Consider the following 26,643-nt stretch of genomic DNA (forward strand, 5'->3'; position numbering starts at 1 on the left):
AAGCAGGAAATTACTTCCCTGTCAGACCATAAATTTGCGTACTGAAACTGTTTCAGGAAAAGTCTGAAAGACTTCTGGATATTTTCCTAAATTCAATTATAGATCTCAGCAACATGCAGACATTTTCCAATACATTAAATAAGCAAAACTGGTGTCAGTATTAATATATTGGCGAACGGCAAGTGTTCCAGCAATAGCAGATCTAACACTGCTCTTTCTGACTATTCCACAGGAGTGAATTTATCCAAATTTAGCAGTTTCCCACTAATAGGATAAAAGCCCAGTCTGACTCAACATTATTCTTAAAAGAGTTTTAATCATAACTTACCTGTGTGTCTGCATTTAAAACTTTGATTCTCTGTGTGGAGATGAATAGATCCACTTCAGTCAAGGCCTGGGAATCTCCCTCTGAAGTCTAAAAGACAGATGCTTTGTTACAAAGGGAATTTTCATTTCCTCTTTAGAGTGACAAATTCACTGAATGCTTCAAGCATAACATGATGTGAGGCAACCGCACTACTAAACCACTGCAAAGACAGTTTTTCAAAGGTGTTTCTGAATACATGCGAAGAATGCCTTTATTGCATGGAAAGAGTAACGCATATTCTGATTTTGTGGGCAAGAGTAAATTTTCGGACCCTGTGGGACTGACAGCTCAAGTACTAACATTCTCTGTTTATAGGCAGAACAGGAGAAAGAGTACGGCTGTTTCTTCCCCACTGTCCCATCGATGCACCGGACTGGAGAAAGTAGGAGAACTGAGAAAGTGACTTACTCCCCATCAGCTGCTTAGCCCTTGCCATCATCAGTGAGCTCACCAAAAAAAAGTGCAAGCTGGTGCTCAGGGCTGCGGTGGGGTTTAGGGTTTTTTTTAGATTTCTGAAAAACAAGGAACTGAGCACTGAGCTAGTATTTCACAGCACAGAAAGCCATCAGATGACTTTTAGACCTCAGCTTCTGAGCACTGCTCACTAGAGAAACAGTTCCGCATCCCATTAGAAACCGCGGTCCCAAAGCAAGCCGGATTACAGCACAATGCCACGCGGTTCCCCAAGGGTGACTGCTGGCTCTGCCCCCGTGAGAAAACAGGACAGCGAGTGGCAAAGCAGCTGCTGCCTCTCACTGACACATCATCCAAGAGCCGGACCAATACTCTGAGTTCCAGCAGGAACCTATTTATTCCTCCAGGCTCCTTGTCCACGGTGCTCTACGGCAAATGGGTATTTAGCAGCACCCACAGCCTGTATCACCCTCTGCTAAAGGCAGGCATCAGTCTCCAGGTCAGAGACAGGCTCTTTGATGAAACAGTGCAAAGAAGAATGATGTATTTGCTGCTCTTTTCTGTACTTACAAAGGCTTAGCTGTGCCTACAATTCATTCAGATTGATTTTATTTGGATTAAGTCCCATCCAGCAAAACACAAAGCAAGCACATCCTCTGGCAGAGATTACTTGCATTGCTTTCATCCAAGACCATCACAAAGAGCAAGATTAATTTTAGTGATATTTGTCAACTGTATGTAGTTAACTGAAGTACACTTTTTAACTAAATGAAATATCTCCTGTATGAATTGTTCCAGCTACTACCTGGTAAATCTTATTTATTTTTAAGTATTGATAATAATTTAATAAAATATACAGTAAGTCGCTGGCACAGGAAATACCTCTTACTGCTTCGGTTAGCAAAATAAAAATAATCATTACATTAAAAAAAAATTTCCCAGGTAACATTGGCTATGTATCTGGACGAAACAAATCACAGGTATTCAACGGAAGAAGAGCAGCAGACAGCCACTCCAGCATATGAACAATGAAGAAAATGAGTTCATTTTATTCCATCCACTGTTCTACTACTTCACAAAGAAGAAACCAAAATGACACTTTATGAGGACCCATAATGAAAGACACAACACTCCATGGAGAACAAGGACAACAAAAATGTAAGGAAACATTAGCAGTCAAGAAAAACAGTTTACACACCGCTTTTTTCTTGATTTTAGCCGCCTTTTGCATCCTCTGAGGAGTAGCATAAAAAAAGAATGCAGACAGATGTACACACAAAGAAAGAGAAAAGACAGTGTGGGAAGTCAGGGAAACCTTTTGACTATGAATCCAGACTCTTAAAAATTAAAGTCTGGGGGCAGTGGGAGAAGGATGTGCAAGAGAGAAACATTTGTTTGTATCTTATGCAAATCTCAAGCATAATTGGATTTAATGGCATTATGCATGTTGTCAATAGGTTACAAAAAAATCGGTACCAGAGTGCTGTCTGTTAACAGCTGCTCATAACATTTATCCTGCCAAATATACAGCAGTCTAAAATGACAGTACATGTGCTATTTTAAACTCAAGGTTTTCTGTCCACATTAATCATGCCTACAGGTAATTGCTGAATAAAATGTAACTCAAGCTCTGTTCTGTGACTATCTCAAGTAGTCAAGTATCCCTGATAGATTAGGATTGTTATTAATACATTAAACAGTTTTTAGGGAGTTAACTGCAATCAACAATTACTTACTGCTTGAGACATCACAATATGCTAAGTAGAAATTCAAAGGTTTGGAAAATTTAAAGAACTGGACTTTTCTTTGCCTTCCATTTGTTTCTAAATGCCAAATCTATCATGACAGCCTTTTGCTAAGTAAATGATTTTCCCAAACTGGTTTCCTTCAAAACCAGGCTATTTTTACCAATTAAATACTTTATTGACTAAGCACATGATTTTCCTCTTAGCATTTAAATCTACCTCTTTCTAACCATGTGTTTATTCAGATGAGGCATTTACAGCATATCCACAAACAATTAAAAAAAAAGCCCCTCCTACTTAGATTATTAACCAAAAACATTTTTACACAGCTGTATGAAGCAGTCTATGCTACATTATTTACCCATAAACTGTTCACTGTAAGTAACACCAAATCCAAACACAATAGTAATGAATCTTCTCGTCCTAAAAAATTAATAATTCCATCTATTGAGAGTAATTTTCACAATGAATGACATAAGAGGAAAACCAGAGTCAAACAAATATCCTGTGCTTTGCCACTGGAATATTTCCTAATTGCAGTCTGCAATTTGTCTTTAATTCTTGAATTCTTCATACAGCTTCCAAATATTTTGAATGGACTCTGGAATAATTTATATTTTGTTCTTCAGGGATTCTGTAGTGTCTTCATAATAAGCACTGGAAACTAACGGTATTTGCCGTACTAGATCTATACTCACACGAGCGTACTGCAGAGTAAGTTTGAAGCTGCAGACCCCGTACTGTTTAGAGATCAACTGTCAAAAGATCAGCCGGTATTTACACACCATAACCCCTACCTTGACACGGCTCACCGCCTCCTGGGCCTGCATCATGCGGATGTTTTTGGAAGGGTTGCGCTCGGAGAGCAGCTGCGTGGAGCCCAGGTAGTTGGCTGCAAAGATGATTCCATCGATGAGGTCTTCAGGTTCACAAGGTCCTGGAACTGACAGGAGACATTTCCAGTTACCGCCTTCCACAAGAGGGTAGAGGGACGAGAAGCTGAATAAAGGATATCGAGGCTTGAACAATGGTTTTGATACCTTTGCTAATATGAAAGAGGTGAAGAAATACAGGGCAAAGAAAATCATGGTTTTCCCTACAATTATTTCCCCAAAAAACCATATTAACTGATCATACAGTATTTAAAACATTGCATAATGGTTTGACCGTGGAATTCTAGAGGAAAATCATTGGGAATTTTTTCCTGTGCTGCACTGATAAAAACACTGGAATTACTTGCAAGTTTCAGAAATGCTGATATTCCCTTATCATAACTTTTACTGGGTTTATATACTGTTACAGTGCACGAGCTGAACTTCTGCTTGAACACAGATTTGAGCTTCCACATTTTTTTGAGATTTTTGTAGAAGGACAGAGTCCTTCTCTCTGGCATTCTCTCTGGCAAACAGCTGATGAACAACAGGCACAACACTGTACTCTGCTTCGGCAGAGGTCCACCATGAAACTTAACAGCTCAGGAAGTTTGGGCAACAAGGAAAGTAGGCACCTCGATGCTGTTTAGTCAAGTGTAAGTCCTGAATTCAGAGACTGATAGCAAAATACAGTTCCCAGGCTGGTACAGATTGTATAAACCGAGAACTGGAGAAACGTGCTTCAGGACAGGGCTTAGTAAAATGTTCACAGTACCTAATAAATGGCATCTGCACAACATGGCACACAGCCTTTTCCCCTGGAAGCAGGGAAGCCACAGAAGCCAATTATGGAAGAGGAGCATGTGGGAAGAGTACGAAAAATGTAATGTTAAAAGAGAGAGGAAAATAGTGGAACTTAAAAACTTCTTGATGTTCTTCACATCTCTGCCTCCATTCAACAGAATGCCTTTGCATACACTTAGTATTCATTACACAGTGACTTTGGTGAGACTTTATTATTATTAACATTAACTTGTATATTGCAAGTTGTTTCTTCCTAAGGATGAAAAAGGGGGAGGGGGGAAGAAGAAAATATAGGAAAGTACTGGGGCCATGCTCATCATCCTCTTTATTCAGCTGTTAAGCTTTATATCTAGCTTGATTAGATCAACAGTAAAGAACAGTCATTCCAGAGTTTGGCTGAAATCTCTTGACAGTGAATATTTTCTGATTCTCCACAGTTTTACAAAAGACATTTGCTTTGAGCGGTATCAACTTGCCAAGCTGCTAACACATTTTTTGAAGTACATCAGTCTCATGTGTGAGGAGAAAAATGACACTGGTGGGAGACGCTAATTAAAAAAAAAGGGTTTATCATGCAGTGCATTAGTTCAACTTATTTACAATCAATTGCATGTGAAAGATTAATATGTGGAGAAGGAAGAATATACAGCAAGCTATGCTGATGAAACTTACTGAAATAGTGATTTGCACATATATCTTTTAGTGAGCATTGCTATCTCTCATTTACCTGTTCTAATTTAGAAAAAGTCTTCCAACAGAAGATAAATTAAAAGAAGTGACTTTCTTCTTCAAGCAATATTGCTGACACCTACACTTCTGTGCAGACCTCACGTTTGCCTGCTGGAGATGTCAACCTCCAGCAAAAAAACAGCAGTCTTCGTAACTCAGTAATCAAAGCATATAAACTTACACATATATTTACACCAGTCCTGCACTCTTCAGAGACCTGATATTAACAATGCTCACGCAAAATGCAGCTATTTGTTTTGCTAGCTAACACTAGTTTCAAGCTTCAAAAGGATAATTATATACCACAGGAGGACACATTTTGCTTTAGATCACATCTATACAAATCCAGTAATGGTTTGGATCTTCACTATAACTCAGAATAGAATTCTGTGGAATTTAACATTCTCAAAGTATTGGGAAAGAATAAAAACATTTCATTACAATCTCCATGACAGCATGAAAACCCTCAAGGAAATCCTTGGGAAGCTATTAATTTAAAAAATCACTGGAACTTCATGAAGGCCAAGTCTTTCAATACCTCAAAAAATGATCCTTGTTCCTGCAGCACTAACTCACTGAATGAAATCAAAGAAAATGAAAATTCCACAAGAACTCCATTTACTGTATCTCTGCTCCTCTTTGCTTACATCTTTGCACCATTACATTTTTCAGCAGATGGATGATGTATTGTATATGATGCCTCTTCTGATAATGTTATTTGTATGTCTTTTCAGGCCTAAACCTTAAGTCTTATACATTTGTACTTCTTTCAGCATGCAACAAAATATTAATGTTGCATGATATTGACATCTTGTTTCCAGGGTAGCAAAGAAGGAAATTAATTAAAGATGTGAATTTAATGTTAAGTTAGCAAAACTTCATTAGATACCTGCAGCAAGATGCTCATGCAAAATTAAAGTGGCTTGAATTTTGTTTTCCTTCATTCACTTCAGGCTAAATTGAATAAAGGTTGCTTTAACTCTGGAATATGCTTACCCACATAATGTTTAAATCAGTTTAACTAACCTCCTTTAGTAGGTAATTTGGGTGTGTGTGGATGTGTGTGTAAATATTTTGTGTGTCTGAAGACAAATAAAACTGCAACTCTTGGTACAAGTTCTAATACAGTCATTACTACTACTAGCAAAAAAAATAAATAAATTCTAAGAGCCTGCAGGATTTGTCAACAAGAAAAGTTGTGCTAGTTATTTAAAACATATCAGTCCCTTAATCAACTTCCTTTCTATCTTAGAAGCTCTGGCTGAACCCAGGAAAGTTTGTTTTCTCTTCAACTGTTTTCAAGAATGTCAAATTTGGCCCACTTCTGGTTATATCAGTGCTTTGTACATCTCTGTGCAAGACACTTTTGTCTTGATTTCCAAGTCACGGGTAGGCTATGTAAAAGGCACTTTCCTTTCAAAGACACATTTACAGATCTATTTTTACATATAAGCTGCTGGCATGTCCATATCTTCGGGGTCTGTGAAATTAACAAGTCTTACAAAGGAAACAACAAATTTTTCTTATGACTTGGCTGTTCGGTGGCAACAATGGCGTTTTTAACTAATTTGTCTGAAAAACTTCTTGAACAAGGAAATAACCTAGAGGTTTAAGCAATTCTAGAACCCTGGTTTTATTTATTTGGATTCTTCAAATATTGGGGTTTTTTTAGTTGGATATGGTTTCATCATCTCTTCAGAGCATTAGAAAGTTACTTATTGCAGATTCATTTTACTAGCAACAAATTCTGCATCATCATGTGTAAAAACAACAGCACGTATAAAACGCTTACAGCAATAACTAATACAGAAACACCACTGTCACCTCTGCCCACCCCACCCCCCCCAAAAAAAAAAAAAAAAAAAAAAAGCACGTTGGGCAGAAAACATTTCCAACATACATCTCCCATCGGGAAGGCAATGTAAGCAATTATCAGGTAAAATAAAACATCTGTTGGAAGGATGGAATGGTATTGAAAATTGTCAGGGTCAAACTGGGTTACCTGAGTGTTTTCTTCCCTTATCTCTGACTGCTTTAAATAATACAGAAATGCAGACTTGGCTGAGGTCCCAGCTCATCAGAGCACTTAAGCATGCCCTTGACTGTAAGCATGGGTAAAGCTTACTGATGAGGAAGGGAAGAAGAAAGAAATAGATTTGAAACTCCAAGATTAGTTCAATGTGAACAGAGATTGGAATTTTATGTTGAGTATTGGTGCTTAAATATTAAATAACTATTTCTGAAAAATCTAACTGTACATTTCTGCACTACCTTGCCAACTCGACAGATTACTTGGGTTTCTGCCGATCTATTAATGCAACAAGTATAGACATATTTCTACACTAAGTAGACTAGGTCTAACCCTTTTTATATTAACTTACCTTTTGCATTCATAAAATAATAAGAATAGTCATTCAATAATTCAGTATAAGTGAATTTAATAATCTGTTAGGAACACATTTTTATATTTATCTAAAATCATGTGTAAACCGAGGATTTAGGTGGTAAACCAAGAAAGAAGCACTTGCAGCTTCCTGCTCAGAACCACCACACTCCACCAGCCACTGAGACCTGAGGGTGCGTGGCACCACAGCAGATTCTGCATACGGAGGAATGGACACAGGACACACGTCACCTTGCAGAATGGCTATCTAGAAGTTCCGTATGTTGGCTGCTTTCTTTACTTCAGTATGGTTGTTACTGCTCAAGGGAATGAGATTTGTGGTGATAGGACAAATCGAGAGAACAAAAAGCCAGAACCCCTGAACATGAAACTGATGACCACTACAAGCATGTAGTGGTACCTACTACTGAAACAGTTCTAATACCAAAAGGACACACTTCCAATATTTTTTGTGCCTGTTAACCAATTCGGTTTTGTGTCTGCATTGCACATGAAAAATATTATGTATTAACAGAGATACAGCTATAGCTATAAGGAGTCATGCTGAAAATTAATTGCCTGAACAGTTGAATAGAACCATAATGTGGTTGTGGTATTGCTGTCAAGGCTCAGGGAAGAGCAGAGAGCGTTAGCTGGCAGAATCTTTCCTCATGTGCAGCAGGGTCCTGTTCCTTTTGGGACTCTACACACAAATTAATAATAAAACCTGTGTTTTTCTTTTATTTCAGAGAGCAGTCATGTTAGCTATCATAAGCTCTTAGTGACCTACATATTTGTTTGTATTAGACAATGCCACATAATACCTGCAACAGGAAAAGCCTAATAGATAGCTTAACCTCACCTACTGTGTGACTATAGAAAAAAATCAGAGAAAGCAAAATGATTGAACTAAACAAAAAGAAGTATTATGCTATCTAAAGGGTATACTGATCTCTTTCCAACAGAGTAGTGAGCTGATTGGTAAGGAAAGAAAAAGACATAACCTTTTTATCCCAATAAAATTAAAAGCGTGCAGTTGTACCTGCAAGTGCTGTGAGGGTGGTTTTTCTAGTGTTTTAAAGCTCTGATCATGCTGGCCTCCCTTCACGCTTGTCTGTTATACAATCAGTAGATGCTTATTACAAAGAATCAGCTTGCTTTCTTGTCTCTGCCACTTTTGGGGAATGCATTTAATTTACTTCTGTTTAGGGCCTGTTTGCCGGTGCATGCTAAGTGTTACACGTAATTTCCTTCATTTGTCAATCTGTGTAAACGGGGCAATCTTTTGCTAGAGCAAATTTGCTCTAGCTCTTCAAGGGAATGACTAAAACCATAAGTTGCTAGTCAAGCTAATGAGATCAGGGAATAGAAGAAAAATGTGCCAGACATTCTACTATTATTCTAAATCTTAGTAGTTTTTCCTCAGTTGAGAATGGCATTAGAAATCAAGTTTTTAACATTTATTTATGGCTTCTGTTGGGGGGAAAAGTGTGTTCGTGGCAGATATAAGGGGTCAGACCCTTAGAAGTTTCCTACTGCCTTTGCTCACTTCACAGAGCAGACGTTGCCTTTGCAGGAAGAGCTGTATGCATTTTCCCCTGTTCAGCTCTCTCAGCTGTCTGTGAATCAGAGAATGATAATGGTTTTCAGTATAATCCCATTTTATCTCTGTCTACCTTCTTGTGTTAATAAATTGACTTATTTTTCTCCAAACAGAAAATGCGTAATAGCAGTGCAAAGGAGACTGAAGGAACACATGAAAGCATGGCTCTCCTAAAGAGAGGATTGGATTACCAATTCTTTGTCCGATCAGGAGAACCTTTCCGTTTGTGCCGACAACTGAGATTCCCAGAGTGCAATAATGGGCATCATATCAAAGTGATACTGGGGCTGCTCTGAACAGTTAAAACGACTCCTTCCTCTGCACAAGGCCACGAAGAACAGCATGCTTTTACATGTTCATGTATCTCCACCATGCTGAGGCCACTCTTACCACCTTTTTTACCCCCTTCCAGATTTGTAGCTGTCTCCATCTTCACTTTAACCCTTTTGCGAGCTCTACCTGCCTCTCCTTTTTATTACCACCAGTCTCCCATTGCCACAGGCAGGGATGAAAATGTTGAATACCTCAAAACTTTTCAGCTGTATTCTCTTCGGTTTGACTGGTTTTTAGAACTGTGATATTTAAAACACATTAAAGCATTTGCTTCCATTGTATCCTACTTTAACTATGGATGATGTGAAACTTACCATCAACAAAACTTGGAAAGGAAGACACTTTCTTTGTCTGTGAAGAAATAAAAATGGTATAGCTGTAACAAAATCATTTTCACAAACTGAAGTGAATTCATATTCATTAACTATCATTTAAAAAAAAATAAAACTTCTCTGTATAACTTCTGCATAGCCACTATTTAGCACACAGTAATTAACCCCCAATCTAACTGTTACATAGTCCTGTTTACCTGGAATCTCAAAGCTTATTAAGCAGATCCCACCACACAAAAAAATAAGGGAGGGTAGGGGAAAAAACATGAAAATTACCTAGAAGTCAGCTGTCAAATAAGCAATACAAACCAGCAATTCCCAGCTCCAAAACTCTGTCCACTAGATCACATTGCCTATTAATGATAGCCCGAATTTCCAATTAAGAACATCTAACTATTTTACAAAGCAAGATTCTGGGTCAATGAATAAAAAGAACTGTCCCTGATTACACCACACGTAGCATTACAGTTAATCTCAGCAGGGGCCACACCAGTGCTCTTTAAGCTAGAGGTCTCTACTCCCAGTATTTAACAGATACAGCCCTTCCATTTGCTTGGCTTTTGCCAGCCCCCTCAGGTATTCCTGTTTCCAGGAAAGGGGCCAATTTCTTCAGTGTGGGAGAAGGCTTTAGAAACGTGCCTCTTCATTAATAGAACAGACTACAGGCTAAATATGTTGTATGGCTCTGGGATAACAGCCTTCTGCTTTAAGCCTGAAGTTCATTTCCCTGCGCCTAGCCCCAAGCATAACCTCGGCCGCATTCCTGGGTGTCGTCTTTGGTCCAGTCTTCAGTGACAAGAGCAGGTCTGCCTATTGCGGCATCCTTTTCACAGCTGACTGAGCCGGGACACATCTTACCACGGAGGCCACTCAAAAAGATGTGAATCATTTCAGCCCTCAGCACTGAACGATGTACTTGATCTTAGGAGTTATTTAAAGATAATTATTCCTGTGTGAACTAAGCAGTCCTTTTGTTTCAAGGGGGGGGGGGGGGGGGGGGGGGGGGGGGGCAGAAATACATTTCTGTTTTATGCTAATTTTGCTCTCCAATAATCCAAAAAGAGAATTTCTGAAGTGTTCTCCCTATTCGGTATGTTATCATAAAATCTCAGGTTTGAGTACATGCCACGGACAGTTACATAAAATGAATGTGGCAGCAACAAAATCATGGGTATGGTTCAAAGACTTTTCGGAATATGCAGACATGGTATTTATTGTCAGTTCAGGAAAAGAAACAGAGGGAGAAAGCTGACAACTGAGTGCCTGCTTTCCCTCACAGAAGCATGACCGCAGGAAGACAACCAGCAGAACATCCACACGGCCTACGGTACCCACCTCAGGTGTATTGTTATTGTCAACTGGTCCATTGAGGTCTGAACGCTGCTGTTTCCTTGGCTGCTCTAAACCATTGCACATCTATTAAAAAAAAAAAAAGAAAGGATTTCAAACCCTTTTTCTTCTGAAAAGCTTCAAAAGTAAAGTTTTCAGTGGAAGGCCATGGTGCAAAGATAGAAAATTTTCACCAGATTAAATTACATTCATGACATTTTAATAAAAAATTCATAAAAATTAACATATGAAACTGTATTTAGCGTGTTCTCCATTACTTTACGACAGTCATTGGTCACAAAGCTGTTCTGTGTACTTATTTATATTAGTTATATGTAGTTATTTATGTGTCAGCAATATTCATTACTGATACTGAAATATTATAACATCATATAATAGTTGGAATTTCCTATTGTAATTTGGCAAACATAAGATTCATATAAAAATTTTGAGCTGTTTAATTATAATAAAATATAAGACATTTCAGTTATCTTTAACTAGTAGTTACACTACAGATTTATATTTAAACTAAATTATTCTATTTCAGTGCACATTTTTCATATGAAATTAAGAAGTTGGCATGTTCAAACTGTTCAGAAACCAAAGTCAGATTTTTTAAATGTGATTATTCTCGGTACCAGACAAAATCAAAACAGTTGTAATGGCAACCTCTGATCTGAAACCCAGAATCCTAGCAGTGAATATAGGATCCTGCGTTCACGGGAGATACCTCACGGCATCTCCCTCCTTTTGGGACATGCAAATCTACGGGATGCTGGCAGCACAGCTTCAGGCTTCTGAAGAAATGTCAAAGAGAAAACACAAAACTTCACACAAGGAAAATGCCAAGTCCTTTAAACTATGGAATACTCTTTTTCTTTTAAGTTCAAGTATTCTCAGGGGCAGAATTTCTTCCCCATACCTGACACAGGTCACAAAATACCAGCACCCAGCAGCGGGAGTGCCCATGTCCCATACATACCACGAAAGTGAAGTTTTCATTGCTCAAAGTTTCAGTGTTAGAAATCTGGAAAACCAAGGTGATTTCTGGAACAAATTTTTATGGTTTAGGATATTTCCTTTTTTTTTTTTTTTTTTTTCCTCCAGTTTCCCTATTACATATAAAAAAGGCTGCCTAAATGCCACTGTCATTCTAAGGCTTCACAAATAAGAACTTGTATCAACAACTGTGCACATGGGTCACACCGAGCCAGTATTATAGCAAAGGGTCAGCCTGAATCTTACATGTGAACGTAACTCTTTGTCTTCTGACTTCCACACGCGATACATAGCTGTAATCAAAGAAAGTCTGCATGATTAGCTCTAGACAAATTATTCCCTATACATAATATTTAGTCAGCTGAATGAAATGTACTCATGAAGCAGGCACGTCAGCGCTGTTAGCGTAGTAATGCTAATTCTACAACATACACAAACATAAGACAACATTCACAAAGCAAAATGTCACACAAGTAGTAAGTAGGATTTTAGGAAAGGAAAAAGACTATTTGAGATACACACAGAGCACCAAGTCTTGGGAACCCGCTGAGTAGTGCCCTCTCTACGTGGCTGTAGTAGCTATGCAGGACACCATGTCCCTGCTTAGAAATTCTATTCTGCTCGAGACAAGACAAATCTAATTATATTGCATGGCTAAACTAATAGGGAGCAATATGTGTTGATGTGCAGTGAAATATATTACGAGGTAAAAATATATCTAGAGGGCTTTAATAAAACAAGCATAATAATAATACATTATTCTCTAAAATATTACGATTACATCAAGTATGCTTTAAGCAGGGAAAATGACATGGCCACGATGAAGATACATTAAACTGTAAACAATGACAGCAAACATAGCAACTCCAGTATGTACAACAGAATGTTAATACTTCTAAAGCTCTGTCAGTTCTGATTGCCACATACTTGACCGAACTGAAAATGCACGTGTATATAAAGAAGGAATTGGCTGACTGGTTTAGTAAGCATCCCTAGGTGCCTTAAACATTATTGAAACATGTCTCGGTCTAAAACCTTACATGTCAATGGACTTACTCAGCCCTGGGGATCGTAATACCAATCATGCTCTTTGGTAATAGCTGCATATGTAATCCCATATAGTCTTAATATAAAATATGACTAAACATTTGGATTGCATTTCATTTTTGATTTACACATAGCTGTAATTTACTGAAGTTCCTAGTTTCAGGATTTTAGGAATATAAACAAGCCTTGCTTGTTTATTGTTTCCTAGTCACATATGTGGTCTATATCTTGTTATTGTGTATTGGCTAGTTCCAGAGAGAAATCTGTATGAACATGTGACAAGTTGGGATCAATCACATCACCTCTACAAGGAACATAATAAATGTGTTTTACTTAATATTTGGTGTCTGGATATGAAGGCCAACTTTATTTTCTTCTCCAGTGTCTCGCCTACGTATTTAGGGACCCCCAGTTTAATTATGCAGAATCTCAGGTACAAAGAATTCTTCCTTTTCTTTTATACACAACCATGCACACAGTATATTCCACCTCTGGCTGATCTATTAACGTGCTGGTTTTTACAAATGTTGCGATGGGGAGGGGAGGGTGTCGCTGTGAGCACTTCCTCCAAACAAAGCTGAGTGTAGTATCACGCCCTTGAGATCCTCTCAGCTTTGGAGTGTAGCACACCCCGCCCCTTCGGCAGCAGCGCGTGTGAGGGGAGCTGCGCCTGTCGGAGACCTTCTGTGCCCAACAATTGCCTGCAGGTAGATGGGCTAATACAACGAACAGATTTACAACATAAGGGTTGAGATCTTTATGCTAAATAAATGGCTGGTAACATGGTATCCCAGAGGGAAAGGGCAGAAAGAAGAAGAGGGAGAAAAGTTTCCCTTTCTTTCAATACAACTTACAGTGTCAAAGGAAAAACTAGGCAGCGCAGGCATGGCTGCACCTGCCATACCCAGTCACAGACCATGTAGTCGTGTGTGCATGGAAGGAGATGCTTCTAGACCAAGGGTGAAGGGACTGTTTTGGAGCATCTTCATGGAATCATTTTTAGAAAACAAATTCTAGTATTCAGCGTGGGCTGAAAGTTCGTTTGTGCTCCCAGAGGGTGATCTGACCAATGTCAAATTATCGGAATTGATACTTGCTTTCTTCATTGTTTCTTACAGAGTTTCCAATTTATATTGTAGTTTTAAGTGTTATGATAGCTAGTAAAAAATCACATTTGAGGGAAACACTTACCAGGTATATATACTTTACGCCCTGACTTGCAGTTTAGAATAGGACCTAAAGCTAAACCAGAAATCTGGAATTGACTGCTCACTAACGCAGAGATATAGCAATATTAAAACCCTCTCATCCTAGGACAAGATTCATACAAGAGGATAGATTCTGCAAAAGAAATATATAAAAATATTAAAGGTGTAGTGTTACTAATACTTTTGCCTCTGAGCAAGTCCTAAGGCAGCGTCCAGCATCATGTGAAGAAACATGAGGCAGCAGAAAATGCTATCCTTAGGCTGAGAGGAAAATCAGATTCTGCTTAATTTGAGGTCACTGGAGAAATAAGCCTGTAGCTCTACCCATACCCTGTCCTGATGGCTAATTGCCAGGCCTGGGGCCACCTGGACCCCCCTCCTCCCACCAGCCTTGCAGGACCCCTCCCAGCCAAGCAGAGCACCTTTATAACCACCTCTCCCTGCAGCACACAGCCTTCCTGAGCTGGAGGTGAGGGCTGGTAGTGATTGAGTTTTGCCGGTTCTTAACACTACTGGTTGTTTAAGCTGGTGCAAGATGTTCAGGTTTTCAGTCAAAAGCTCATCTCAGCAATATGGTCCTCCTTGAAGCTGCTGCCTGTGATCCAGAATACTGCTGTGGCGCTCGGTGCTGAAGAAGCACTTTCCTGCTGGAGAATGTTCTGCTGGAAACCACAGGTTTGTCCCTTTCTTTATTTACTCGGAGCAATAATTTGTCTGATGGTGGAATGAAAGATTAGTTTTTTTCAAAATTGTTAAACCTTTTGTTAAAGAGCTGGTAGGCAAGCACTGAGTGCAGTTCAAAGTGTGTGGTTAAGGCTTTATCACTCTGATTAAGCATTTGAATAACGAGGCTTATCATCCATACCTGCTGACTTCTTCACTGTTCAAAAATTATCAAATAATGTGTTTAGAAACCAATGTACTGGCTTAAGCATTTTGAAGCTCATTTTGAAGACTACTAATCTTCAAAAAGAGATGCTTTGTGGTAGGTTCCAGTTGGAAAAGGTTCCTTGTGGTAGGTTCCAAGAAGAAAAAACTTTCTTGGAAAAGAGATGTTTTGTGGTTGGTTGACTAGGTTAAGTTACCTGTTGCACAAGTAAGTAAACAGATCTGACTGACTTGTCCAGGTTTGTTGTCTGTCTAGAACAAAGGTAAAGCAGAAGAGTATCATGTTTGTCGCTTAAAGACAAAACTTGTTTCTAGTTTCAACTTGTGTGATCTTTTGTTGGTTTCTGAAGTTTGTTTATCATTGGGCCATGTGTCCTCCTGGTATTTAAATGCTACTAAGTTTACAGAAACGCATCAAGGTGTATCTAAAAGATCTTTTTGAATCGAGAGATGGTAACCTTGTAACAAGTCTATTATGGTGGTATTATTCCTATTAAACTACAGGACTGAAATAATGTGTCTTCTTGTAGATGCTGGTGTTGTGTAGTGGGAATGGCTTTATGTACCCTTACTGAACTGCTGCATTAGTTATCGTGGTATCGGCAATATGCTGTCAGCAGTAGGAGCAATCTGAACCAGTGGGATACACTTACAAAGATAGAATCTGAGTGAGCCTGTTCTTGACTAAATGAAGGATTTCTGATTTTGACCACAGAAAAAAACCAAAGCAAGACTTCATGCTCTGTTCTCTGACCAAGATTCTGTTACTGAAGTGCTAATTTAGAGGTGGTGCTAGCACATGTTGCAAGAGGAAAATATTTGTAGGACTAGTTCAAAGCAAGCAAGTCAGTCAAGTTTGAGTATGGAACTGGTGTTATGAAAAGGAGTCAAATTAAGCTTAGAGATGATGCTACCCAATTTCAATAAACATTAAAACAATCACCAACTGATTTTTATCAACTTAAAGACCTAAGGTTGGTTTTCATCCTTGCATGTACTTAAAACTGAGAACCAGCTATGGTAAGAGTTTCAGAGAAACAGCCGTGCGGACCACTGCATTTTTATGTAGATGTAATTTGGCGTGCATGCTGCCTTCTGCTTTAAACTTCCCACTGAAGTTCTAATGCATCTTTAGGTAAAAGACATTGATTTTGCTGCCTCCTGATGTTGGGAGTTTATTGCCAAAAAGCTGTGACTCAGCCAATTAGCATAGAGAAACTGGTTTTGTTTGGGAATGGACTGCTTAGTGCTTTTCAGTAAGTACTTACACGCTAGGTTTGGAAACTGTCATTCACTAATAGCTATTTAATATTTCTGCTCCGCCGCTGCCTAGAACACATGGGAGAGTAAGTTTTCAATACTCTTTATTTACACTCATTTGTGCTTTCCACAAATTCTATCAAATGCATCCCATAACAATCAGACCAAAATCCAATAAGACATTCCTAAGATACAGGTTTTTCTACAATGTCTATAGTCTTAGCAGCTTCAGAGTGTTCTAAGGGTGAGATCTTTTATGGGCAAAAGACTCCTGGATTTGGGCCCTTTTGCAGCAGGAGAGCACTGTGCCTATGCCAAGAGAAGGCAATAAAAGCCTCAACATATTTTTTGCCAATACTGAGCTCTACTAGTACAGGTAAACAAAACACAGTAGCAGCACTGATGTGTGAAAAGCTGTTGGAGAAACCAATGGAGAAAAAAACCCCAAAACTTCAATTTTTTTTCACATTTTTTTTAGTGATAACTGTTTATCAGAGTCTCCATGTTGAAAAAGTGTAAGCACGTGGCCTATATGGAAGTTGTGAAATGACACTGATGCTGCAGAATCTTGCAGGATCCCTACCAGGGAGTTTGTATGAGTGTATTTGGTTAGGTTGTATGCCAGTGATAGGAAAGTGTAGAGGAATGAAGCTGGGTTAATTAATATTGATAACATACAGCTGTGGGCTGGCTTCAGGGGCGGTGGGTTGGCTGATGTAGATAAGGTGCAGCTGTGGCTGGTTCTGTTAAGAGGCTGGGCAGCCAAGGAAGAAGCAGAGAGAGAATGGGCACCCTGGATGAGGAGAGACAAGGAGAAGGCAGCAGAGGGACTGGCATGAAGCGTATGTTGGTATGAGATGGTAAAAGACCTTGTTGCAGCCTGATAGTTTGGAGAGTGCTGTGACAGGAAAGCATGACTGAGAAATGAGAAGCAATAAGATTCATGTCACAGGCAGCATCACTGAAAAGTAGACTTCCCTCTGAGGTCCTCCTTATTAATGGTGATAATGGGAAACTCATTTCTTCCAAAGGGCACAGGTGAAGGTAAGGTGTTAGTGCTGTTGAAAACTTTCTCTTTTATTGTTGTACATAGATGTGTTTGAATAGAGTAGAAGAGAATATGCATACTCGGGAGCCTGCAGTCTGAAATCTAAGCAGATGAGACTTGAAGAGCAAAAGGCTGATCAGAGGGTCAGAGCTCTAGTGCTGAGTCCCACAGCCATCCTTAGTCCCCACCCATCAGAGGTAGCTCTCAGGCCATGCCTCTGCCAGTATTTCATACAAGTATGACTCTAGTCAGGACAAAAAGAGTAAATTCTGCCACACAGGAGGTTCCAGAGAGGAGCAATTATTTGAGTCCCATTAATGCAAAAGACACCTTCCATTGGTATTATTTCAGCTGCTGCCCAATGTTTTGCTAACTTTTCTTGAATGATTCTACCATTTTTTAATTATACTACCTGACTGTATAGAGTTAGTGTTTATTAGTAAAATAACAGGAAATGCCATCATTCTCTCCATGTCTTATGGATGCAACAGGGGAAACTAAAGTTCTGTCGGGGAGCAGCAGAATGGGCCTCGGGCTGCTCCATTCCATTCTGCTTTGTGGAAATGAAGCAGGACAGGATATATTGCAATGAACTGATCTGGAGACAAGCTTTCTGTGGTTCAAGCTTTGGTTTAGACTAAGCCCTTGTTCATATTTTGTGTGGTAAAGTGTTCATCTGCAACAGGAGACTATTCTGATTTTCCACATAGTAAACTTCTTCCTAGGTTGATTATTAGCGTGCCAGACCAACAATATCCTAGCTAAACTTAAAGCTATGTAAATGTAATAGAATTCAAAAAAGAAAAAAACCCAAACAACCTTCAAGCCAACGGCAGCTACTTTTTCACAGGAACACCACATCAGGTTAAAATTTCTGGTTGTACTATATGCTAGTATCAGTTGAATGAGCCATTTGGTTCCTCTGCCTCTGTAATCTATACAAAGATGTAAGTTAATTCACATTTATTTTACAATAAAAACTGTGATAATTCAGAGGAATTACATCAATAGGGTCTATGACTATATTTGACTTTTCTGCATGAAGCTGAAAAATTTGAAATAAAATCATAAGCAAAAGTGAAAATTTCTTTGTATGTCAGCTAAATTAATAATTGGCCCAGTCTTAGATGACTAAGTCGTCAGATGGGGGAAACTTCTAGCTTGAGGAAGTTGTTAAACTTGAGTTGTCATGAAATGCTCAAAATATTCAGTTTCAACTTCATAGTTGTAATGCCTTTCTTAAATAATGTAGGTATGGAAAACCTGCAAGAAATCAGTTGTGCTAAGCAGTGAGTTAGAGCAAATACACACTCCAAATGTATTCTATGTTTCCCTCGGGCTTATCTGGTACAAATCCTCTCCTGCGCTTCCCTAGGGGTATTTACAAATAAAGGCTCATACAAGCAAGCTTGTATATCCCCAGAGTATTCAAGGGCAAACATGTATATTTAAGACTGGAGACTGACCCACACTGAAAGTGAAATGAGATTCTTACTGTGTTTTCCATTCTCTGTAGACTGTGGGTCTCTCTTAGAAGTGACGACTGTTCTCCAGTGATTAATTGCTGAAAACAAACCTAGCAACTGGAACCTTTAAAATCGCATTTATCTACTGGTTATTTAACATTCTGTATATAAGACAATTGCTAGCATTTATCATGGGCTAAGGACTAATAACTGGCTTTAAAGGCATGTAAAACTGTGTTGTGTATCAGGTACTGGTAACAACCTGAAATTTTATGCAGCAGTATTACCCACCTATGGCAGGCAGGGAAAGAGGAGCATCGATGTGGAAAAAGGCTAAGGACAGTGCAGGATGTGCATAAAACCACAAAATGCACATTTCTGTTTGCTTATTGTTTACAAAAACTGACACACACACAGTATCTCAGTTTAAGTTAAAAGCATTCAAATCTGTATTTAATTTAAAGAATTGGGGCAAAAAAGAGGGTTCTGTATGCAATATGTATGCTTGTCGTCTGTCTCACCACGGTATTTTGCACTGTGGTGCACACTCACAATAACCGAACTCTTTTAGCAAGATGACAAAACAAAGATCTTCCAAGCAAATTCTCAACAAGCAGTAAGTTTGGCGTGCAGATCTACTGACAGTGGCCTTGAGTTTTTCTCCTTTTGCTACGTAAGAACTTTAATTGTTGTAACTAAAATAAGGACTGTCTCAGTTTTGCAAATGAGATACAGGTTCATGTAGACAGTACCCAAAATGCATCATCCTTTAGACATTTTCTAGTAAATATATAAAAAATTGAATGCCCTGGAAGAAAAAAAATAATCCTCTGTACTTTATCTAAATTCTCTGAGGTTTAATATCTATGTTAAAGGTCCAGCCACACCTCATGTTAAGGACATTTAAGGACCTATTAAATATAAACCTCACTTTGGCAGAAATGGATACTGTTATCTTAGACTAATGCCCTCACAAGGAACCTGACTTTAGATAAAGCTGAGGATGATAAGCAACTGGCAGTGGGTGAACAGAGCACACCAAAAGAAGACCAGTCTTGTTATGATAAACACAGTCAAATAATGCTTGCCAGAGATTTAACTTTCTTTTAAACTTCTTAGAACCCTGGAGGCTTGGGGTGGGGGAGGGGAAAATATCTTCATGTGTCTGTCTGTGAGCCTCTGCATCCCATAAGAAATGCTGCTTCACACCTCTATTATGCCTTGGAGGCCTCTGCTCTTGTCTTCAGTGAAGATGCCCACAGCAGCTTTGTCATGTCTCCCTTCTTAGAAATTAAATGCACGTCTTGTTACCCAGTTTGTTTATCCCTTCATACTGAACTGAAATGGATACCTGTAGTGCTGTATCTACTTTCCTTTCTCTCAATATCGTGTATTGATTAATGATCTAGTCATTAGACAATAGCTTGTGGGTTTTATGAAGAGTGATGTAGACCCTTGATAGCTGTATGCCAGCCAGTGGCTACCTATCACAGCAGCACTTCCTCCATCATTAAAAAACATTAAGGCACTGGCCCAAGACAGACTAGAAATAACAATTAAAGCTCAGACAGGCAACTCAGAAATACTTTGTTTATTTTTGCACCAGTGGCAGTTATATCAATATCCTGGTGTTACAAAAGCCCCAGTTGTTACTGGTCTGGCAAGAATAATAAAGGTTCTGTGCAATTCAGCTCAACCTCTGCTAAATAAACTTTGAAGGAATACAAAAAGATGTTAAAATGAAAGTCTATTTTTCATTATGTTTGAATTAATCATTTGGGGCAGGGAAAAAAAAAAAACCAACAACTATTCAAGCATATAGAAGAATTCACTGACTTTCTTACTGAAGAGCTCCTCTTCTGTTCTGCATATACTTCCAAAACTTTAAAGCAGCAACACTCCCAGTAGCAGCTGCTGGTGTACTGTGCCAGAAAGACCACAGTTAGTCTAAAATATGCTAACTAGACTTCTCTGCTCCTAGCCAGCACCTAGTAACTATTCAAACCATTCAAGATAATCAAGCTTATTCATACATGCTAGAACTTTTATGCTAGCAGTAAGGCACTCGGTATAGTGAGCTACATAAATTTGGTTCTAATTATACTTCTGAAAATAGAATGTAGAAATGAGTATTAAACACTTCCTTGTAGATATGGGAAATGCAAAAATATCCCCCTAAGATTTTTTTGTTGCTCACAAATATAATAAATATCAACCTGTTTCATCAGCTCATACTTAAACACTTTATTTCCTTTGACTGGTTTTTCAGAAGACTTGACATATTCTAAAGTTTTCTAATGCAATCATCTAGATTGAATTGTTTAATGGTGGGGTAGTTAACCACAGAATGTAACATTTATAGATTTCATAAAGCTGGAACAGGAAACTTATACCTCTGAAGTTTAATAAAGCATTTTAAAGATAAGGCAAAACAATTCACTTATCCTTATTAGTCTGTCATCTAAATAGATGTTATGTTTAACTTGGATACCTCTTTATTGCAGAAGATAACTAATATTCACTGCACATAACTTCAGAGATGCAAAGTCTAAGCTTTAAACTGACCTTAGAGCAAAGGGAATGTGTGTCTCCAAGGAAGTAAGCACATCCAATTTGAAACTTCAAAAAAGAAAACCTCACACTTCTTCCTCTAGAAAAGCTTGAACTTCATTTCCAGATCCTTTTTTTTTTTTTACTGGCACTCACATTAGAACACGAAAAGATCATTCATGGTTTAACATCTATGCTGTTTTTGTGATAAAACTGCTCAACAGCATTTTTGGTAGAGGTAAAGGTCCTACTTCTTTCTTGCCCAGGTCAAGGTAGGCAGGTACTTCCTGCATACGTTAACGACAACTGCAAGATCTAGCCTTGGCAGGTGTTCTACTGAAAACAAAAGAAATAAAAAGTAATCACCCACTAAGGCAAGGGAACAGGAGCCCTGAATGGGGCAGGACCAAAACACCTTCAACTATTTCAGTGCTGACTCCACTTTTATCCCTTGTCGCTGCAGGATAAAAATAGTGCAAACTATTTATATTAGTGTAAAACTAATTTTGCCCCAGGCATCTGGAATACCTTTGACTCATCTGTTCTCTGTGCAAAACCTCCTTCCTAGTTCTCTATGCATACTGACTACATTCAGCACCTTTTTCTAAACACACAACGTGAATTCATGTAGCTGTGAATGCAATACAGAGTAAAAGTAAAATACAGTGCTCTCATTCTGTTTGGAATAAATAACACAGTATTTGCATAATGCCTCTGACAGTCTAGTTAAACAGAACCTCATACCTGCTCTTGTGGCCACTTCTGTCTGTCCTCTGGGGTTCTTGACTTTGCTTTAAAACTTCGAGGAACATCTCCACTGTGCTTGGAGGCAGATGGGATATTCAGTGATTTTGGCCTCCCCTCATGCCTGTTAGCACTGTGAACAGCTTCTCCTTTTGAACAAGTCTCTTTATAGTCGTGTGCCATGTTTTCAGTCCCAGTGTGCTCTGGACTCATTTCTGTTGTACTATTAATGCTGCTCATGCTCATACTCATTTTGATTTCTGCTACAATCTGGTCAATGTCCTCTTCCTGCTCTTCCAGCTCTCCATCTTCCTTTCTAGAATGGTATGGTGATATTCCCTGTGAGTTTCCATTAGCCTCTGGGTAATAGTCCGGATAGCCGCCTTCACTTTGACAGTACTGTATGTTTTCTTCTTGGTCTTGAATCTCCAAAGATGATGCTTCATCCTCCAAAATCTGCACGCCATTATCTTGACCTTCCTGCCACTCTTGCCTGTCTGTCACCTCATTTTCATCTTGGTGCTGAATTTTACCTTCAGCCCACTCTTCTACAGCTTCCTGACACTCATCTGTTTCAACATGGTGTTCCTCGTGGGAAGCATACTCCTCCCCATTGCAGTCCATTCCTTCCAGGTAACTGTCATCCTCTGGACAGTATCTAATGTAGTATGTGATCCCCTCTTCCTCTGGCAAGCCTTCATCATAGTCCTCCTCCTCAGAGGTGTTATTCACATAGTCAGAGCTGGAGTCACCATCTCCACTATGATCATTGCACTCATGTTCCACAGGTGTAGGGCTACCTTGTCTGACAGTTGCTAGTTCTGCCTCCTTGGCTGCATAATCTTCAATAGGAAGGTCACTTTCTTCATTTTCGGGCTCCCTGCTGTGCGCTGAAGCAGGGCAAGCTCTCACTCTGTGATGCAGCATGCTGGCTGTAGTGCTCTGACGTTTCCTGTTTGCCATAGCCAGCTCCTCATATGACAATCATTTCTAAGCAATTACTGTAGGGAAGACGGAAAAACACACATTCACAAAAAGGTCATGAGTAGAGATCAATGATGTTAATAAGAAACAGATTTATTTGGTTAAAACTATGTGTTTGTAGATATCCAAACCAGATTCACAGACAGCTAACTTTTAAAATGCTCATGTTATGGAACCATGAAATCTGAAAAATAACTTGCATGCTGAAAAGAACAGATAGACAGTTCTACATTTATGCTAAATGTATTCTAGTGTAGGATCTCTTCTGTCAATTTGAAAGAGAATTAATCCTGAACCTTGAAATTAGTTTTCAATTTCTTTTTCTTGCTAGTAAGGGGTCACGCTTTGATTGCTATGCAGTAAACAGGAGCTCTTTTCAATTTCCAGCTTAGGCATTTCTTTAATATGTACTGAAAGCATTCATTTAGAATCTGACCCGCTCTTACCAAAACTAAAGGAAAATAATTCTATTAACTTGGCAGTCACATAGAACACTAAAGGATAACATACTGCTATTAGTAAAAAAAAAAATCATTAACTAGTTTATTAGCTTTTACTAGCTGGATGCCATAAAGTATCTCCCATTGTTAAACCAAATATTGTTTTTAGACTAGACTTTCAGTTGGAAGGGAACGACAATGATCAGCTAGTCAAATTACCTGACCAATTTGGTCAGCCCCAAGCTAAAGCATGTTTTAGAGGTGTTGTCCAAATGCCTTTTAAACACTGATGGACTTGGGGCATTGACCACCTCTCTAGGAAGCTTGTTCCAGTGTCTGACCACTCTCAGTAAGGAAATGCTTCCTCATGGCCAGTCTAAAGCTCCCCTGGCACAGCTTTGAACCATTCCCGCGAGTTCTATCATTGGATCCCAGGGAGAAGAGCTCAGCTCCTCCTTCTCCACTTCCCCTCCCCAGGAAGCCCCAGAGAGCAATGAGGTGACCCTTCAGCCTCCTTGTCTCCAAACTAGACAAGCCCAAAGTCCTTAGCTGTTTCTCATGGGACTTTCCTTCCAGTCCTTTCACCAGTTGGTTTTTTTTCCTCCTCTGGACCTTCATATCCCTTTTAAATGGTGGGGCCCAGAAGTGCACACAGCACTCCAGGCGAGGCCGCACCATCGCTGAAGGCGGCAGGATAGCCACCTCTCTTGCCCAGCTGGTTACACCGTGTGTGGTGCACCCCTGGGTGCAGGTGTGGCTGCCAGGGCACACTGCTGACTTGCAGTGAGCCTGCTGCCGACCAGCACCCCCAGATCCCTTTCTGGGGCTGCTCTCAGCACCACCTCTCCCAATTCATACTCGTGCCCTGTGTTACCCTGTCCCAGGTGCAGAATCTGGCATTTTGACTTGTTAAATTTCATCCCATTAATCACAGCCCAATGTTCCAATCTATCCAGATCACTCTGCAAGATTGTCAAACAATCTAATTCATATGCCAAGAAAGACTCATTTACAATAAAATCTCACGGCATCTTCCCAGTAAATATTTGTGCTACTTGAAATTACATATCTTTGTCTAAATACTGGATTCTAAGTAAATAAGCAGAGATTATATGGTATGTATCAAATAGTCAAAATAAAGAAAACTGCTAATTCCAGACAGGCTTGACAACTGATCTGCTCTATGTGATTTGGATGGGGGAAACAACATATTTTTCAGAGTATGTTTCTTTCTGTACTTTGTTCCATGCTTATAAGCTTAACCTGTGCAGTTACCTAACTGGGCTGACCTGAGCTCAGACACAGGCTTCTGAAATGTGCCACACAACCGCGTGCTCTACACAACAAAGGCATGTCAGCCACCCACATGGTCATTTTGACATAACCAGTTCCTAAGTCTTGTGTGCACACATACAGCAACAGAACTAGCATGGAGCTAAAGGATCAGAGGCACTATACAGAGATTAATTCCCTAGGCATTATGAATTTACCAAAAATATCCTATCACTATAACCTAAAACCTCCTAGATACCACTGCAGAATTTCTGATATCACAAGGAAAACCCCAAACCTTAGTTTGTGACAAATGCAGGGATCTGATGCATCTATGGATTACTGCAATTACTGTAATGACACCATGTGGCAAATCTAAGCTCTCCCTGAAATACTGATTCTAGGTTCTGGGATACAAAGCAGAGATGTGTGTTAGTCACAGGAGGAGACATGAAAGGAACCCAGTATGTGAAGCTCTTTCGTAATTGATACCTTGTAGAACGAAGTCTTGAAAGACAGCTTTGAAGTAAACAGTATATCTGAAGTGAGGTTTTAAGCAAGAAAATTGGAGAAGGCAGCAAAACCTTCCCAGTGATTACCTGCACCTTCTCACTATGAGAAGAACTAGCAGACTTGGAAGACTTTCTCAATACAATCTGTGGGCCCACTGTGATCCCTTTAATAAAATAGCTATCAATTCTTACTTTGGGTTCAGTTATAAGAAACGCAGTACACCAAGCCATCTGTCCACTAGTGCTGCCTCTGATTGTCAGCTCTACTTACTGTGAACTAAGGATGCTTCTATACTGTGATTGCAGTATAAACAAAACTTACTTTACATCGTATTAAAATAGCAATTAGTCACACCACCGCAATGCTCTGGGCAGGTCTTGCAGCCTGTGCAGCAGAAAGGCAAGTTGCCTGTATGACCAGATCAGGAATGGGTAAGCATGCTGTGCAAACATGTCTAAGACAAGTTAAGATAGAGTGCTACAACAAAGGTATTTCTGCATGGCAATGCAAGAAAGAGCTACAGACACCTCATCTGTCTTAACTGAAAGTTACCTCTTGCCAAGAACAGAACAAATTAGTGTGTCTCAGGGAAAGAACTATTTTTATTTGCAGTGGCCTCAGCCTACTAGTCATTAGAAGTGTTCTCCATATTAAGTAATACTAAAGAGATTCACAGTGCAGTAGACCCTGCATACAAGTTCTGAAGATAAAGAAGCACAAAGCATGTAACACAAGCACCATTTGAAAGCTGTAACTCGGATTTTCCTAAAGCACATGATGACGAGAACCCTGTTTATTATTTCGGTTTTTTTAGCCAGACAGTGTAATGGAGTTTTTCCACCCACACCTAAAAAAGTCTTCATTTGGTATCCAGGCCCTCAAAGTGCCTTAAGTGGTATCACTGCAGTGATACCCAGTAGCTCTGCATTCATAGATGCTACTTAACTGCAAAAAAGTCTGCTGCACCCCAGATACCATGTAACATCGCATGTCACAGGAACCCATCTGTGTGTGCTCCAAGCACCAAAAGACAGTGGCTAGACAGGGCAGGAGCCTACAACAGGACAGATGGCTGATATACAGCAGCTAAACAGCTGTGGGGAAACTGCCAGGTTAGGGGCTCTAGGACTATGGTCATCAGCTGAGCAGTGTTAATGACAGCAGCTGCAGCTCTTCCCCCACAGTGGTGTATGGAAGTACAGCATATGTACTATGGGAGGGAGCGTAAAGGAAGAATTTTAAATAAACAGGGGCAGACTGGAAACTTTTTAAGAGTATAGGTGATAAGAAATAGAGAAAGGAATTCCTCTTGA

The 26,643-nt window shown here is 39.4% G+C and overlaps 1 protein-coding gene across 3 annotated transcripts in view; it reads right to left on the reverse strand.

Annotated features, from left to right (window-relative positions):
* APBA2 (amyloid beta precursor protein binding family A member 2) overlaps positions 1-26,643 on the reverse strand; it is a 106,320-nt gene that overhangs the window by 22,993 nt on the left and 56,684 nt on the right. For 2 of the 3 annotated variants that reach the window (XM_040601783.1, XM_040601785.1), the window contains 6 exons: positions 22,122-23,122; positions 10,918-10,998; positions 9,565-9,601; positions 3,324-3,469; positions 1,980-2,015; positions 329-415 (listed from right to left, as the gene is read on the reverse strand). In XM_040601783.1, the coding sequence (XP_040457717.1) occupies positions 329-415; positions 1,980-2,015; positions 3,324-3,469; positions 9,565-9,601; positions 10,918-10,998; positions 22,122-23,084 (1,350 nt within the window). In that variant the 5' untranslated portion in view covers positions 23,085-23,122. The remainder of the gene's footprint in view (positions 1-328; positions 416-1,979; positions 2,016-3,323; positions 3,470-9,564; positions 9,602-10,917; positions 10,999-22,121; positions 23,123-26,643) is intronic. The other variant, XM_040601786.1, reaches the window with a different exon arrangement.

Source organism: Falco naumanni, chromosome 7 (genome assembly GCF_017639655.2).
Source record: "Falco naumanni isolate bFalNau1 chromosome 7, bFalNau1.pat, whole genome shotgun sequence".
NCBI classification, from domain to species: Eukaryota; Metazoa; Chordata; class Aves; order Falconiformes; family Falconidae; genus Falco; species Falco naumanni.